This window comes from Serinus canaria, chromosome 5 (assembly GCF_022539315.1).
Source record: "Serinus canaria isolate serCan28SL12 chromosome 5, serCan2020, whole genome shotgun sequence".
In the NCBI taxonomy this organism is placed as follows: domain Eukaryota; kingdom Metazoa; phylum Chordata; class Aves; order Passeriformes; family Fringillidae; genus Serinus; species Serinus canaria.
Window position 1 is genome coordinate 11,128,206 of NC_066319.1, and position 17,731 is coordinate 11,145,936.

Consider the following 17,731-nt stretch of genomic DNA (forward strand, 5'->3'; position numbering starts at 1 on the left):
CCCGCCGTATAAAGCGCGGCCGGCCGCGCATCCCCTGCGCCGCTCCCGGGACGCGCAGCTCGCCCAGCCAGCCGCTCACAGAGGCAGCAGAGATGTTTTATTCGGGCATCCTGACAGAGCCGAGCAGGAAAGAAGTGGAGATAAGAGAAGCGGCGTCTCTCCGCCAGCAGAGGAGGATGAAGCAGGCGGTTCAGTTTATCCACAAGGATTCTGCAGATCTCCTCCCTCTGGACGGGCTGAAGAAGCTGGGCACGTCGAAGGATACTGTGAGGCTCTATTGTGTTTATTGGAAGGGGACTTAAGGAGCTGGTAGGGCAGCGTCCCTGTCTTTCTTCACGCTGTTTTTCTGTTAGGAGAAGTTGGTTGCGTGAGGGAACTGATTGTAAAAAATGGGACTTGGGTATGTAAAAGGAAGGGAGTAGAAATATGATGGTAGTTATAGCATGTAAATGGAAGGGAGTAGAAATATGGTAGTTATAACCACAGCTGTTTTCTTCTAGTATGTACTTTTAGATACATGGCATTCAGAAGTAATAGCATTTAATTTTTTTAAATTATTTTTTTAACTTTTGCATGAAAATGGCATTCTGTTTGAAGGACAAAATTCCTCTCTGGTCAGAGTAAGTCAAAATGGCTTCATACAATGCATACATACACACACATGTTGGCCTGTGATCTATATGTATGCACAACACATATTCATAGAGATTCAGTGAAGTATAGTCACTGGTATTTCAAAATATAAAACTCTCATGATCACGCTTCAATAAAGGCCAGTGCATATATGGGGTTTCTTAAACCAAAGAGACATAGTTTTAGGTTTAAAATATTTCCATATGCAGTGATCTATGTGGTCCTGTACTTCGTGTTATTCACCGTGTCTGGGGGCTGGAGAGCATTTCTAAATACTGTGCAAATGTTTCAGCTTTCTCTATTAGAAAGGATACTCCAATGTAACATCCAAAGTTCTGACATAAGGAGAAAAATTTAGAAAACATATCTACCAGGGAAAGCTCCTTTAGGTTTTTGCCCACGTGTTGAAAATATATTGCACCTTGCACAGTATTTGCTTTTCTTCGTATGCTTGATATGGGTTTTATTGAAAACCAAAGTAAATATTTTTATTTTTAGTGTTTTGTTTTGTCAGAGCCTTCTTGCTCAGCTGAGTTAGGCTTGGCTCTGCCTGCCTGAGATAAGTGGAGTGAGTTGGCTGTTCTCTGCAGAGCACATGGAGGTGATTTTTTTTTATATCCAAAGGGTTTTGCAATTGTAGGAAGTGAAGCTCCTGCCCAGGGAAAGGGCAGAGCAGGGGCTCCTTGACACCACCTTGGACACAGAAATGTCCCTCCAGGTGTCCTTCCTGCACCATCCCTGCTGCACCCACAGCCCCTGCAAGGAGGGTCTGCCCGGGGGGCTCTCTCCAGGGATGTGCCAAAGCCCTGGGGAGGGCCACTGATCTCAGAGGCCTCCAAGAACAAAAAGAAGGAGCAATGTGGCAGAGGTGAGATGCCCATCTGGCTGCTGGGGCTGGGGTGAGACCCCAGCTGGTCTGGGCCACCTCACTGCAAAATGCCCTTGGTCCCGATGGCACAGTGGGGACATGTGGCCAGGCTCCCTTGGCCACAGGCTGCTGCCCCATGGGGTGTGCAGGGAGTGCCCAGAGTGAGAGCACTGGCACTGGACTGTTCCCACAGCAGCACAGAGGATCCTGTGGATTTCAGAGACGTGTCCCAGGGGTGTGTTACAGTGAAATGATGCTGCCACACTCACCCCTCACTCAGCCAGGGTGGGAAAGGGCACTGTGAGAGGACACACTGTGTGTCCCCACTACTGTGGCTGCCTGGATGTCACAAGGGCTGTCCCCAGGAGGAGTGGGAGATTCTGCATCTCTGAGACTGGACACCATCCAGAATACGGGACTTCGCTTTGGCATGGCCCCAAATTGAGAGGCCCATGCCCAGAGGGACTGAGCTGCATGATCAGGAGGCCCAGGGCACCAGAGCTCTTGGCCAAGGTGTTTGCATGGCCTCCTTGGATGTGCATGTCCTCCAGAGCAGCAGGTTTCTGTGCTGGAGCTGTGTGGCAGCCGTGGTGACGCGGGCACTCGGGGCTCCTGGCGTGCCCAGCGTTATTAATGCAGGGTTTCCCCTGGGGATCTTCCAGCAGCCTTGGCAGGAGCAGAGACGAGGGAACAGCTCCTCAGAGATGGTGACAGGTGGTGAGAATAGATCCTGTCTGTCACTGTGGCAGCTGGCAGCAAGCACTGCAGCTCTGGGGAGAAATCCTCTTCCTTGTGGCTCTGGTGGGGGGGTGCTGTGCACAGCCAAGCTGCAGCAGGTCAGCGGGGTGGGTGTGCTGGCATCCCCACCTGTGTGCCATCACTCAGCTCTCCTGGTGATGCTGTGCACAGGCAGGTTTGATAAAAGCTTCTTGTGATCATCCATTTCAATGCTCTCATCATTCCCAGTGAATTACTCTGGCTCAGAGAGAACTCCAGCTCCTCGTTCCCTTTATGTACTGCCCTCTGTCCAGTATGACATCAAGCTATAGCAAAGCATACACTGAATTTGGCAAATGTTATGCTGGATGTAGAGAACAGAAATGGCTTTTTTTTGATGACTCTTCCCTCTATTAGTCTCTTTCCTGAAGCCCAAAAACTGGCCTGAGATGGTCTTTAGCTGGGATGGGATGTTTCCTGACAGGGTAACCATGGCCCCCTTCCCAGCCTGGACAGGGTGTGCTGGCTCTTGCAGCTCCTCCTGGTGCTCTGACACTTGTCCCTTGCCCCCAGAGCCCCCAGACCAGTTTGGAGCTGCTTTCTCTGGAACAGCCCTGGGAAGGGGCATTTGACAACCTGGGAAGCAGAGTTATGAATAGTAACAAAAGCAGCAACAGCAACAAAAGCATTTCCCATTTCCATCAGACCTCCCTTGGGCACCCTCAGCACAACCCTGGGTGCCCCGTGGCCCCAGCCCCAGCTCCCCACAGCTGGGGCAGCACTGGATGAACTGCAGCACATTCTGGTGTCCCCAGTCCCCTGCTGTGCACACCCCAGAGCTCGGCATGCCCTGCCTGAAATGCAAAAAGCTGTGATGCTGTGTGCTCTGCCTTGCCCAGGGAGCTCTCTGCTGCCTGGGCACACAGTGGGGCAGGGGCAGCTCTGTCCCCCCTCATCACCCTGAGAGAGGGGCTGACTGCTCAGGATGCTGTCAGGGACATGTGAGTTTGGAAGAAGGGTGGGAAGAAGAGAGAGAAATTGATAATTTCTTGGGATTAGCTCTGTCAATGATTAAAACTCTTCTGTCCCTCCCCCTCTACTGTCTAGGTACAGAAGAAAGGGCAAACCTCCTGAGATGGGTTTGTGGAGGAGGGGAGCTGGTGTCTTCCCTGACTTTCATCTCCACCTCAGTGAAATTGTTGATAGGTCTTGTTATCCCCAGATCTAGAAGCCAAATAGAGGGAAACCTGCCAGAGAAATGCATGCTGCAGGCTGCAGCAATGCACTTGCTTACACATCACAGAGGAACAAAGCTGGGCAGAATTATCTGTGCTTTTGACAGATAGTGGTAAATAAGGTTAGCAATAGACGGTGTCTCCACTTTCTCCTTTTGGTTTCCACTGTGACATTTTTAGGGGATCATAGCTTTTTGCAAATACTGGGGTTGGAAATGGACCCATCTTATGAAAAAAATCCTGATTTGTATTTAAGTAGTGCTGAATGATACTAGGAAAACTTATTTTTTTGCTGACACAATGAAATGTAACATTCTCTACTTTTTTTATAAAACCTTCAACAGTTTTTTGCAATGCAAAGAAATATTGTGTCAGGTGATTTGGGTTCCTTCAAACACTGCCAGGCCCACACTGTGGGGAGAACACAGCTGCCTTCCCCACTGTCAGGAGGAGGTATTCCTCCTCTCCCTCCCTCCCAGCCACGGTCTGCTTGCAGTTTTCCAGCAGAATGTGCATTTGCAAATGTCCCCTGGCACATCATCCATTTACCAAGTACGTATCCATCACTGGAGTCATCTCTGTGACAAACATCCCTCACTCTGGTGCACACAAGAGTCAAGGGAAATCCAAGTTAAAGCAAACTAATTAATAGCCTGAGACAGGATGGTGCTGCAGGGAACCTTTCCAGCCCCCTGCTGCCAGATTATTGCTGTATTGGAGCACAACATAAAGAATATTTGTCTCCTCAGAGGCAGGATTTGCTGTGGTTTTCAGAAGGGCAAGTGTCAACAAAAGACAATCCCATTTGTGCTGGTAACTTGTGACTCCTGAGAGATGGATTTTTTTCCTTTTGGTGATGGATCCCATGTAAGATTCATAAGAACCAGGGCTTGAGAAAACCCATATATGTTACTGATTAACAATCCATAGGAGAACTTGTAGTTAAAAAAATTGGTTGAATTCAATGGTAGATGACAATTAAAACAGCAGTGAGGAGTGTGTTGGAAGTGGAGGCCAGGCAGATCAGAAGAGCACCCAGACTGTCCTGGATGATGGCATTCAGAAATTTCTCTTGGTCCTGCCTGAGTAGGGCTGGGCAAAAGGAGGTGCCCACTGTGTGACAGGCTGTCTTCTGGCCAGCTGGGTGAACCTCATCCGCTTATTTCTAAATCTTTTCTTTTGCTGTTTTTAAATGATGTGAAGAATTAGTGTTCCAACTGTGTTCCTGAGCTGCAGTCAAACCTAAAGGGTGAAAAGGACATTCCATCCACTGTCAGAAAACCCTGGCCTGCATTTTTCTCTGGTGAGGAGCACTGGAGGTGATCACAGTGATCACAGTGCTGACTGCACCTACGGATTCTGTCTCATACCTCGCTTCCAAAGTGATCTGCTTGTCCCCCCCCACAGGGCCCAGTACCAGTGCAGCCAGTGCCTGCCTTTAGTGCAGTTAAGGAATGCTGGTTTCTGCTGTTTGGTCTCCCTGGGAAGGCATCATGTCAGATGTGATTCCCCCCCAGCAGGAGTTACTGCTTAGACTCAGGATGTGCTCTGCAGCAGGTTGGTCAGACACAGCACCTGCAACCCCAAATGGCCATGGGATTTTATTTCAAGCAGGAGGGTGGAAAGGGGGGACACAAGGAGCTGACATGTCCCAGTGCCCCCACTGGTGCTGCTGCAGCTGCCCCAGCCCATCAGCCTGATCCAGCCCCGCTGCCCGCGCTGCGCTCACAGTGCGATCTGAAGCACCAGCGTGGCTGCAGCTACTTTAGGATGATGCCAGGTTGCATCAGACTTCTGGAAGTGGTGTTACTGAACATGCTGTGCACAAGGTGTATGCTGGCAACTCAGGGAGCCACGGCCTGAGGTTTGCAAAGTTATCCCGACTCTGATATTCCCTTGGGATGAGGAGGTTTGCTGGTTCAGATGTCTCTGCAGACGCACAGGCAGGTTTAACATCAATGCAAAAATTCAGGGATAAGCCAGTAAAATGTCTCACCATGGAGAAATTAAAATCAGAAGGAAAGGCGTTAATGGGGAGGGCAGATAAGTCGGGCAGAGAAATGAGCAGATCATCAGGCAGAGTCATTTCACCTCCAGCAGAGTGTGTGCATCCATCTGAGATGAACATTAAACATAAAAAGGCTTTTGGGAAAGAGGTTGGAGGAGATCTTGAGAGGCAACAATGCTTCTCCCAGAGCAAATGGAAAGAACAGAGAGAGCAGTGCTGGGAATTCTGGGAGAATACCTACCTCTCTCAGATGAGCTTACGTCTTTCCTTCCTCTCCCTTTCCTCTTGTGGTATGGCACTCAGGATTGGTCCCATTTTAGCAGCTAAATAAAAGTACAGGGGGAAGAGGCACAGAGGGCAATTTTAGACATTCTTCGTACTAAGGTGGTGTGAATATCATTGGAAAGGTGGTCTGTTACATCCTAATTTTTCACATCATTATGGAATTCCCTTCATCAAGAGATGAAGGCAGTTGTGGTTGAAACACCAGCTTGAAAAGGCTGGACTTGTTTGGATTCCTACATGCAATCAAATCTTGATTTTGAGTTTGGTAAAAGATAAGGCATCCCTCCAAGGTCTCAAAGGTTGATAGTTTGAAAGTATTATTCTCTTTGCAAAACAAAGTTCTTTTCAGTCAAAGACAGGTAAGCCAGAACTAGCTGGGAAGAATAGCTGTAGTCTGGGAATTAGGGAGAGTGAGACTTTAGGAGCTACTTCCCATGACAGCAGTGCTGGCCCATGGGCACCACAGGCAGTCTGGTGGCACAGGCCACTGTGTGGCTTTCCTCTGACTTCAGCCTGCTCTTCTGTGTGTGCTCTCCCTTACAGCAACCACATAACATCCTGCAGAAGCGCCTGATGGAGACAAACTTATCCAAGTTCCGAGGCAGCCGCGGCAGCTGGGCTCCCAAGGATCTCTCATCACAGACCAACAAGCTGAACCAAACCAAACTGGACAGCCTGGGGAAAACTGAGGATGAAGAGCTCATAGTGGTGAGCTGCCAGGTAATCGTCCCTCCACAGACTTTTGGGGTATTTTTGCCGCAGACTTTATTTCCCATGGTCTCAGGCTGTGCTCTTGCTCTCTGTGTTTCCCAGTCAGGTTTGTGCTCCCACAGGACTGTCACAGCTCTGGGGATACACTCCCTCTGCAGCTCCAGGCTGCTGTGGCAGAGATGCCCACCTGGGAATCACAGAGAAAAATGGTGTGATGGGTGTTTTCCCTTGCACATCAGGGCAGAGGGGATAGCTAAGCTGGGGCAGCATGCTGAAATGCTGGGGTATAATTATCCATGGCAAATCCTTGTGCTCACAGCCTGCTTGTTTTCCTCAAGTGCCATCCCTATTTTCTTTGCACAGGGGCAATTTCACATTTCTCTTCCTTAGCCCCATGCTCATTTGTATTTCCCACCCTCCACAGCATTCCCTCCTTCCTGGGCTGCCCCATCTTCTCTCTGCAGGGGCAAATTGTGGAAACCCAGGGCACAAGGAATGTTTCTTTGTCTGCTCTGACCTGCAGGGGAGCACTGACTTTGACTCTCATTCATGGAGAAAGTTTCCTAGATTTCAAGATAGACTAGAATCCACAAAAGTGTGAAATAGATTATAGAGAGTAGTGTAGGTGCATCACTTGGTGAGAAATTTAGGTTTAGGGATTTTTAGTATGTTGTGGATAGAAGCAAGATGGATGGCACAGGGTGTCATCCTGGGTTTCCTCTTCTTGGTTCTTCTCCATGGATTTGGGTGGCATTTTGTAATTGGGCAGAAAAGTCTGCATTGCAGCTCTTTGGGGTCAGTTATTGGGTTAAAAGGGAAAATAATCCAGGTGTCAGTTCTTAATTAGATAGTTTAGTCTTAAAAGACCTTGGAACAAGAGATTGTTGGCCATTTTGTGCTTTGCTAATGAAAAGCTGCCGAACTCACAGTAGTGAGACTGTTTTACTGATAAGAAATAATAAACACCTGAGTCCAAACATGAACTACTGTCTCAAGTGCCTTCAATCCAGACACAGAGAAACTGATACAAATGAGCCAGGAAGGGCTCAGGACCCCACGTGCATCTGAGCATGCAGGGGAGGAGGGATGAGCTGGCATGAGGAGAGTTCCTGGGCACCAGAGCTCCTGGACACTCTGGTGCTCATCCTGCATCCCAACATCATTCCCCATCTCTTCTTGCTCTTGCAGTGTGCGGGGAAGGAGCTGAAGGCCATGGTGGACACCGGCTCACAGCACAACCTCATGTCATCTGCCTGCCTGGACAGGCTAGGGTAAATATCCTGGGTTTCTGCTCTGCAGGAGCAGGGCACCTGGCAGCACAGGCAGTGTCCTGGGGCTGGGGCTCTGCCCATCTCAGTGATGGTCATTCTAGAAGGGCTGGGCAAGCCCCTCACCCTCCTATTACAACCAAATCCTGTCCTAGTTTAAATGGCAGGGAGGTGGAACAGAAGAGGGTGCCACCCTATTCGCCTCTGAGGGAACCCCTTCAGAGGGTTGGATGTATTCATATTTTTTCACTGCCTGCTTGTCACTCAGTGCCTCACAAACCAGCTGAACCTTCCTTCCCCAGCCTTCTGTGCCCCCAGGGCAGCCCAGCTCAGCTCTGCAGGCTCCCATGGCAGGGCAGAGCAGGGACCAGGCTGCTGGACATGCCCCCAGACTGCTGGCCCAGCAATGTATTTACATTTTCCAATGTAAAGAAGATGTGTGCATGCATGTTCTCAGAACTGGGTGTCTGATGCTGCTCTCAGTTACAAATTTCTCCCGGTTAAAGGAAAAGGAAAGGTATTTATGGATTATTAGAGGTGTCTGACAGCCAGTTGCAGCAAAACTCGGTCATCTTTGAAGAACAGGACCAGGCACCAGCTCACAGGATATCAAGGAGGTTTTGGCACTTTATTCCCATGGAGTCATTGCTTTTTGCAGCTAACTTGCAATAATTATGAATAAAAAGAAAATTACACCTGCTCACTGAGCACTTCTGCATGGCCCTGATTGAACGGTGCCTGTTCTCTCCTAACATTAATTACTTATTTGCACAGCAGTGCTGAGTGACTGGAAGGTGGCTGTGCTTAATACAACCTCATCACAACCTGTGGAGCTGCTCAGGCAAGCTCAGGATGGCCACACGATGGCATTTGGAGGCATTCCATGCTCTGGGGCAGTTCTTCTGCTCCCTGTGTTTGTTCCATGTGCCCAGTGCAGTTCTTGCAGCACTGCTCTGCTGCAGCAGCCCTGCCCTTCAAAGAGCACTGAGGAGAGGTCAGAGCCTGTTTCTGCTGCAGGTCTCAGGGTGCCTCAAAGCAGCACTTGTGTGTCTGATGCTCAGGCTCAATTCCCCCTTTCTTTTTCAAAGACTTTTTGTGTCTTGTCATGATGCCAGTCACTCTCTCCCCCTCACCCTGAGGAAAGCAGCAGAGCAGGCTCACAGCTTGCCAGTATGAGAAACCCCCTGTGGAGCTGTAGGAGGAGCAGGAGGCAGCCAAGGAACTCACCAACTTCTGATTGATGTGGTCCTGCTGAGTTTTAAGGCCAGACTCCAAGAAAGCAGCAGAGGGGATCCAGCTCCTTTTCCCTGCTACCCCTCACAGTCCTTGCACCTGTGTTAAATGGTGTGGGCAATGCCCACCTCAGCCCTGGAGCCTCTGAGGAGGCTGGCCCCCAGGACAGATGGACAGACAGACAGACAGAAGCAGTGCTGCAATGCGGCTCAGCAGAAAGGCACCTCAAATAGCTGAAATTCGATCTGGCTTTTATCTGAGGGAGAGATCTGCACCTCAAACAGCCTTTCCATTAGATCCTAGTTCAGTTTAAAAGAGAAACAGAAACTAAATATTTAATTAGTATTGTCAGACTGCTTCAAAGGGTGTAGATAGAAACTGTACCTGAGGTATCTCTGACATCCTTTTTTCTTTGGGCTGAATGTGATTGATCTGTCCCCATTTCCTCAGAACAAAGCACTTAACAAACTAAAAAACACGGACTGGGCCACCCTGGATGTGAGGCATGTTTGGCATGGAGAAAAGGGGACTCAGGGGGTACCTTATTACTTTCTACAACTCCCCAAAAGGAGGCTCAAGTGAGGTAATGAGTGACAGGAGAGAGGAAATGGCTTCATGTTGTGCTGTGTGAGGCTTAATTTGGGTATCAGGAAAAATTTCTTCCCTGCAAGGGTGGTCAGGCCTTGGAACAAAAGCTGCTCAGTGAAGTGGTGGCATCACCATGCCTAGAAGGGTTCAAAATATGTGTGGGTGTGGCATCTGGGGACACAGCTGGACTCGATGACCTTAGAGGTCTGTTCCAGCCTCAGCATTTCTATGATTCCATGGGGACACAGTGTCAGCTCCACTCATGGAAGCTGGAGTGAACTAACCCTCCCTTACACCCACACTGCATTAGAAGCAATTCTGTATTCCCTGAGTCTCAGCAAAATGTAGGGAAAAGATTCCTCTGGTAAAACCCAAAATGCAGCACAGAGCTGTGCTTGGGCAGCATAGTGGGTCATGCTGAGGTCTGCTGGCTGCCTGTAGAGCACCCACACAGAACTTGCCAGGGAAGCAGCTTTCCAACAAGAGCATGGTGAATGAGCAAGCTAAGAGCACTTCAGGTGTAAGCATCCTCCAAACACCATTTGCTCCTTGCTGGAACAGACAAGCCATGGCCATTTGATGTTAGGAGGATTTTCAATGCCCACAGGTTAAAGGAGCACCTGAAAGCACTCCCTGTGGAAGAGGAGATGGTTTCCTTGCCAAACAAGGTGAAAGCCATCGGGCAGATCGAGCGTCTGTCGCTCACGGTGGGAGCGGTGCCTGTGGAATGCGCGGCCCTGGTCGTGGGTGAGTGCACAACCCTCTGCTCCTCCTCCCTGGGCTGGGGTCTGCTTCCTCTCACCCCAGCAGGAAAAACAGAGCTTTAGGAAGATGTTAAAATCCAAACAGAGTAAGTTCTTGTTTGGGTCACCAGAGGGAAGGGGGAGGATGTGTTCACAAGCTTGGCTTTGCAATGCTGATGGAGCAACCACTGCAGGCACATCTGCCTGCCCTCCTGCCCTCCTGCTCTCCTTTGAGTCAGTCCCTTTATAAACAGGGTTTTGTTTAGCAGGGCAACCACGAAGGAAGGATGGAGTCACTGACAAAAAACCCAGGAGGGCATTTTGAATGTATAAATCTGAAATGTCCTGGTTTTTTTTTCAGAAGACAACGACCAACCCTTTTCCTTTGGGCTGCAGACACTGAAGTCTCTGAAGGTAGGAGTTTTCCAGCAGGATGTTGATGGGGGAGCTGGGACCATTCTAACTTGCAGTTTTCCCTCTTACCTAAAGACATTTATTCTCTCCAGTGTGTCATAAACATGGAGAAGCACCACCTCGTTCTGGGGCAGATGGACAGGGAGGAAATCCCGTTTGTGGGCGTTGACAGTGCTGAGGCAGGAGAGCAGTAAGTAGCCTGGGGAGGTGAGCTGCATGTGCATCTCTCAGCCTGCTGGCAGTGCCCCCTGGCAGGGCCACACAGAGCTGCCAGACCCTTTGCTGGAGGTGACTGAGAGGTCAATGGCCCCAGCAGAAATTGTTTGCACCAGCTCATCAGATTTTGAAACGGAGTCCCGTTTTTTGGCACATTTGTCAGCTTTTGCTGCTTTTTTCTCCCAGTAAACATTGTGCATCAAAGCGGGTGTCTGACAAGACATGCGCAGGGGAATGCCTCAGGAAATGTACTTTTTGGAGGTCACCAAAAAGACTCCTTGAGGCTGCTTTGACAGCATTCACAAACAAATCTTTGTCTGGAAAATATTTATGAAGCGAGGCCAACAAACCCACATGAAGGTTTGAGAGAGAGATCCTGCCTGCAGATAATGGTGTTGCCACTTCTCCCCCATTACCCCAGCAGCCCCCCTGCCAGTTCCTCCTGGTGTCCCAGATTTTTCCAGCCTTATCTCACTAAAGAAAGATAAATATGTGCTGCACCTTCTAAATGTGTGGAGCCGTGGTGGCTGGCCCTGCAGGCAAGCAGGCAGGGCTACCCCCCTCCTCCCAGGCACTGCATGGGGCTCTCTCTTGCAGGGTGCTGTGAATAAGAGATGTTTCACTGATTGCTGCTTTGACTCACAGCACCGGCGGGCACCGAGTGCCTGACAGGGCGTTTGCACTTGGGTGCCTTGGCAGGCAGCGCTTGCTGCTCAGCCATAAGCAACCTAAAAAACCTTTGCTTACCGCTTAAGAAAGTGTGTCTGCTGGGCGATGTAGGTCAGCATCTTCTTTAGCTGCCTGTTGCGACCAGCCCGGGGGTTTGGGATGTTCGCAGCCCCGTGCAGCTCAAACCTGCCGTGCTGGGAGCTGCCGGGCTCCAGGCGCCTCGGAGGGAGCGGGCACGGAGCGTCCCTCCCTCCGCTGGTTGTGTCCATGGGGAGGCAGCCGGGATGTAGGGGCTGGTCCATGTCAGGAGCACAGCGCGGGCGTCCCTGCTTCGTGCCCAGGTCACCCACCTGCCGTGTGGCCGGGACAGCTGCTGGCCCTGGGGACAGCGTGTGAGCCCTGGGGACAGCGTGTGAGCCAGGCACACACCGAGGGGGAGCCACAGCCCGCGCTCCGTGTCTCCTTTGGAACACAGATGGACAGACACAGCGTGGCTCTGTCACCACTGCACTGATAAATTATTTCTTAGAACTGCTTTCAAGGCAAAATTATGCTGCCTTTTTTTTTCCCCCCAAAAAATGCACCTGTTTTACTAAATGTCTTTTCCTTCTTGTTTCAGTTTAGAGGCATAAAGAGAAATTGAAACACCATCCCCACGCAGGAGCTTGATATCAAAGAAATCCTGTGCAGCTGTTCCAGATGAAACAGCAACGTGCTGCTTTGAAAACATTTATACTAGGCTACAGCTTGAGTAGAGCTAAATGAAATCCTGTTTGTAGCCAGTAATTTAGAGATATTGTCATGTTCATCTATGGGTTTTGAGAAACAAACGTGTGCTTATTTTCTGGACTTTTCTATATGGTGTCCTCTTTATTACAAACAGTTGGGAAAACCTTATGAATTTCTTCTGATGAGAAAAATACTTTTTATAGTGGCCTCGTATGAGTAATTGTACTTAGCTGTGATTAGAGGCTATCAGAATGAGATTTTTATTAATGATTTTTCCAGGGGCTAAGCATTTATATTCACTTAATTGATATTGCCACATTCAAATGGCCATTACCAGGAAGTTACTCAGAGTAAAATAACAATGTTAATACCACCCAGGAATTATAGCTCATCCTGTTAGCATAGTGTTGTTGCCATGTAATTAGGGATGCAACTGCTGGCTTGATGACAAAGAGCAATTGAAGAATTATTAATGGGTTATAGGCTTCTCTGCAGTGGCATGGCAGAAGCACAGGAACAGGGTCTGGAAGGGCTCCCAGGGTGATCTGCCAGTGTGGGGCTGGCACCAGTGCTGGGGCTTGAGATCCTCTGGGCAAGTCTTGGCTGGCTTCCTGCGGGGGTAGTCAAGTAAATCAATCATTACACTGGGCCAAAAAGCAACAAAGGAGCACAGAAGTGTGCTGTCTGGAAAGCAGCAGTGCCCTTGGCTGCCCCTGCCACCAGGACCTGTGTCACTCCCTGCCCAGCCAGCACCCAGCCTGAAGCCCCTGCAGCGCCCTGGCCACGGCCGGTGCAGGTTATTGACTCCAGCTGCACTTCGGTGCTGCTGCCAGAAATGCCATGTTTTTTATACCTGTCTACAAACTCCTTGGGTTCTTAAGTGCAATCCTTGATGACCCTCAGGGGAGGTGGGAGTTTTTGCCAGGCCAAGCACTTCATTTGGTGTCACTGTCCTGCTGCTTCCCATGCCACACGGTATTGCCTGGGGGAGCCTGGCCTTGCACAAACGCAGCTTTCTATGTTTTCAAAACCTTTTGGGAATGAATTGCTGTCATCTGCTGAAGAGGCATCTCTAAAATTCAGAATAATCTGCTTGTGATGTTGTGCATCTGCTGACAGCCAGTCCTGCTGCAGCTGGATCCTCAAGGGATGCAGTTGTGCTGCTCTGGTAGCTCTGACTTTCCAAAAGCGCTTTGGCCCCGCATCAGCTGCAAGCACCGCCAGCATTCCTGCTTCGGAATCCTCTTGATGGTTCTGGCTGAGAATCAGGAACTTTTGTCATCTCATGGCCTTTGGCAGCCAGGCTCCTGCCAGCTGATCCAGTGTGTGCCCACCCTGCCATCCCATGCCTGCCAGAGCATCTCAGCTGCAGCTTTATCTCCTGCAGTGGGTTTGAACCTCTTTTCGATATTGGGTATATCCAGCAAACCTGAACTATCTGTATTTTGAGCTATTTTCTATTTTGGTGATAAGTTTCAGTGCTTTCTCTACATACAGTATTTTATATAACACAGCTATAAATATATATATATTTACAGGGTTGGGCTGCCCAGGGTAGTCCCACTGATGTGTTGTAGAAATATTTAACTAAATATGAAATATATTTGATTATTTTATATGCTATGAGTTTGGTATTTTGGTACTTTTTTCTTTCTGTGCATATTACTGTGCTAAATGTCAAGATAAATCTAAATAAAGTTACACCATTATCGCTGTTTATTTGTGAGCACTTGAAATCCCAACCTTCTGTGGCCATGGCTCTCCCTCCTGAGGGAGGAATGAGATCTGAGATCCTGCTGTTTCCAGGTTTACCCTTTGGACAGCTGTTTTTGTATTTATGCTGTGTTCAGTTAGCTTATAGAATGGATAGGAGAGTCCTTTGTAAACTCTGGAAAGCTGGAAAAAGGAAGGGGCCAGAACACGAGAGGTGAGGCGTGAGTGACACAGCTATGTGACCACAGGCAGAGGTCAGGGTCTTCCCCAAAGCTTTGAGTCTGGATTTAGGGACACTTGTCTCTGCCTGGATGGTTTCAGGATGCTTCAGCAGTAGTTGAACTCTGTCTTATTATGAGAAATTATCCTTTCACCCATTCCAAGTCCCACAGCAACAACCTTTGGTGGAGCAGCAATATTCCATGCCCAGGGAAATGGGTTCTCCTCCATGCTGGGCTGGCATTTTCTCTGAGCATGGAAAGAAACCAGGCTCCAGCAATAAAATTGAGAAAAAAAATGAGAAGAATCAATGTACAGGCAAAAAAAATGTCTCATGCTTCCTAGAGCTGCTGTAGGATTCTAGATTTATTCGTGGAGCTAGAGAGCAGAGTCACAGCACATGCAAATAGAAAATCATTGGGCAAAATTCCATCCCTTCTGCACAGTGGGGCTAGCCCTGGAGCTGGGGGCCCTCCAGAGGTGGCTCCTGTAAACAGGATAAGGCAGGACAGCTGCTATGGGAAAAGGCATTCACCTCAGTCCAGAGAGATTATAGAACAGGGGAGGTAATATCAGATCTCTGTGTCAAGCACTTGCATGGTCCCAGGGCTAAATGGCACAGCAGCTGAGGGTTGCAGACCAGCTCCACAAGCCCTGGGTGCTGCTCCTGCTCCTCACCAGCACAGATGTGTGCCTGTGCCCCTGTGGCAACCTCTCCCTGGCATGGGTTTGCAGGAAGGCCTTGTAATCAAGAGACCTTGGCAGGAGGTGGGGGCAGAGAAGAGGGCAATGCCTGCAGCCATGTGGGATAAGGAGGACTCAGAAGATAAAGAAACAGCTGTGAGAGGATATTATGAGAAGGCTCTGGGGTGGGAGAGGGTTTTGTTGAATGTTTTATTCAGCTGGTTAATGTCACCATGCAAACATCTCACAGGGGAGGGCAAGCACAATCCCCTTCCCAAGCAGCCTCAGGGAAAGTGAGCCAGCTGCTCCTTGGCCAAAGCACTGTCCCCTGTGCTCATGTGGTCAGCAGAACGTGGTGGCACAGTATGCCTTTGCTCCCTCCAAGACCACATCTTGTCTTTGTTTTGGTCATGCTTAAAGGCAAGACAAAGCACCCAAAGAAGAAGACATTAAACCCCGGTGAGCCCATTGCAGAGCTTCAAAAGCTGCTGGAACATGCAGGATCTTGATGCTTAGGCCCTTGCAATTAAGATGGCCCATGTGAGCAAGGCATCAACACTTGCTGAAAATTTCAGACCTGGAGATGTGATGGAGAGTGGCTGTCAGGCTCCCAACTCACGTCTGTACCTCATTGCAAGTGATGCACCCCAGGGCATGTGGGCAGGCAGCAGCAGAGGAAGAGCACCCTGGGGCTGCAGAGAGGGGGTCACCCCACAACCCCACCTCCTTCCACCACATTTGCTACCTAACTCCTTCTGGGCTGGCCACTCTGCAGTGGAAAGTCAGAGGCCATTGCCAGGAGCAGCCCTAGAGCCATCACTCACATGCACTTTGGTCCTGCTGGGATCCACCAACATTTGCTCATCACCAGCAGAGCAGCTGATTAGATGAGAGCTGCTGGGGTGTCTCTTCACAGTTATCTCCAGGGTAATCTGTTATCTAATAGCTCTCCAGGGAGGTCCTTTTTACAGGCTTTTCTATTACTGATGATGAAGTGATGCTCAACATGGTGTGGAAACAAATCTAATTCTTATGTCTCAGAAGCAAATAGCTTGATGACTTATTTCTATATAAACATATGTCTTGGGGCTGTATATTGCTGGGTTTATTTTGTGGGACAAACATCAGCTGAGGCCCCTATTGCTTTATCACCTGCTGCTTAATAGAAATAGATGGAGGTGAAGTATCAGGTTTCCATTAACTGAAAGTCTGCTGCTTTTCCTAAGCTGAGATTCCTCTTTTTTCTCTTTTCCATGGGCCCTGCACTGCTGGCAGTAGCTCAGCCGAGTGCAGGTCTCCTCCTCCTCATCCTCTGCTAACAACCACATGGCTGATGAGAGGCTACAGGCTCTGGAGATGACACTGCAGGTATCAGTGACATTTCACCAGAGATGGCTTTGCTGCAAAGGCAATTGATTTAATGATTTTGTTACTAGAGCGCTGCTGCAACCACTTCCCCAGGATGAGATTTCATCTCTCCCAAAGTGGGTGAGAAGACAGTCGACAACCTAAAAATATCGGGAGTTTAGGAATAACAGGAAGGCACGGCGCAGGAGAACTAGCTGGGGGGAAAGCTGCAGGGACTTTCTCTCCTCTTTTTGGCTGCTGTAGGATCGATGGACGCCCGGGGCTCGTGGCTGCCCCCGCAGGGAGACGCGGCTGGATCCTCCAGAAAGGCGCCTTGGCTCGCTCAAGGAGAGGTGTGGTGTGAAGTGATGTGCTTATTAAGCCTAAAGCCGCCCAGAACCCAGACACAGGTGGGGGATCTGCAGAAGGTGGGGAGCTTTTAATGCTCTTTCAGCCTGTGGTATTCACATGCCCTCTGAACAGAGAGATTTAGCTTTCTCAGATCTCTCCTGAGAGAAGCTGTGAGAGAAGCAAAGAATGATCAAAACCATCCTTATCTCGTTTGCTGCTCCTGTGTTTGTGCCCATGTGGAATGTGTTCTGGAGATTGTTTACCCAAGGTGATTGCTTGATTGGATTCTGGTGAAGGTTGTTTGGATTCATTGACCAGTTGGATCCACACATGTGTGTGTCAGGACTCCGGCAGAGAGTCAGGGGTTTTCTAGTTAGTTAGTTGAACTATCTACTATCTACTGTCTATCTAGTTAGTAGACAGTTCTCATTAGTGTAACATAGTTCTAGTATAATAAAGTAATTAATTAGCCTTCTGATATCAGGGAGTTCTGTGCATCATTCTTCCTGCCCATCGGGCATCATAGCACCAACATCAGCCCCTTGTGTCTCCACCTGCTCCCCCTGGGCAGTGCCAGGGCCAGCATGGGTTTACTGCTCAGCACCTTCACCTCTCTCAGAGACCAGGAGAAACAACCTCCTTCCTTCAGTGGAGCTGCTGCAGGTGAGGAAAACACTGCCTAACACCTTGAGGTGCCTCTGGGGTTTGACTGTCTGTGGGGTTGGCACAGCCCCTGTGTTGTGGTACCCAGCCAGGGCACAGGGACTGTGCTGGGGCCATGGGCTGCTGTCCCCATGCTCTGGCTGGCAGCAGCCCACCCAGGTGGCTGGTGCCCTCCCTGGGGGCCAGATGCTCATACCAAGGGATGAAGCACTAAGAGAGGACTGTCAGGAAGACTGGGGAAGGAGACCAGGACCCAGCTACCTAAAAACTCTCTCTGCAGTAAGGAGAAGGTAGGATGGTCAAGTCCCTCTGTTACCTGCAACCCAGGGAGGCACAGCTGGCCATGGAATTGTCCAGGTGTTGCCAGCTGGGAAGCATCTCAATGGCAATGCTGGCAAAGGCAACATTGAAAAATACTGTGTAAGGGAAGGAACAAT

The 17,731-nt window shown here is 49.5% G+C and overlaps 1 protein-coding gene across 2 annotated transcripts; it reads left to right on the forward strand.

Annotated features, from left to right (window-relative positions):
* Nucleotides 1-14,032, forward strand: NRIP3 (nuclear receptor interacting protein 3). 2 transcript variants are annotated; one of them, XM_009102494.4, is made up of 7 exons: nucleotides 1-266; nucleotides 6,290-6,466; nucleotides 7,646-7,728; nucleotides 10,154-10,293; nucleotides 10,651-10,703; nucleotides 10,796-10,893; nucleotides 12,208-14,032. In XM_009102494.4, the coding sequence occupies exons 1-7, from the start codon at nucleotides 93-95 to the stop codon at nucleotides 12,218-12,220; spliced, it is 738 nt and encodes a 245-aa protein (XP_009100742.2). In that variant the 5' UTR covers nucleotides 1-92; the 3' UTR covers nucleotides 12,221-14,032. The 2 variants fall into 2 exon arrangements, with proteins under 2 accessions (XP_009100742.2, XP_050831335.1); XM_050975378.1 differs by having other exon boundaries at nucleotides 10,654-10,703.
* The last annotated feature ends 3,699 nt before the right edge of the window (nucleotides 14,033-17,731 follow it).

What these genes read in the sequence shown, in the direction of transcription:
- NRIP3 (XM_009102494.4), top strand. Translation starts at nt 93, where the DNA reads ATGTTTTATTCGGGCATCCTGACAGAGCCGAGCAGGAAAGAAGTGGAG. An exon ending in TGGGCACGTCGAAGGATACT is followed by an intron (nt 267 to 6,289) that starts GTGAGGCTCTAT and finishes TCTCCCTTACAG; the next exon opens with CAACCACATAACATCCTGCA. An exon ending in AGACACTGAAGTCTCTGAAG is followed by an intron (nt 10,704 to 10,795) that starts GTAGGAGTTTTC and finishes TATTCTCTCCAG; the next exon opens with TGTGTCATAAACATGGAGAA.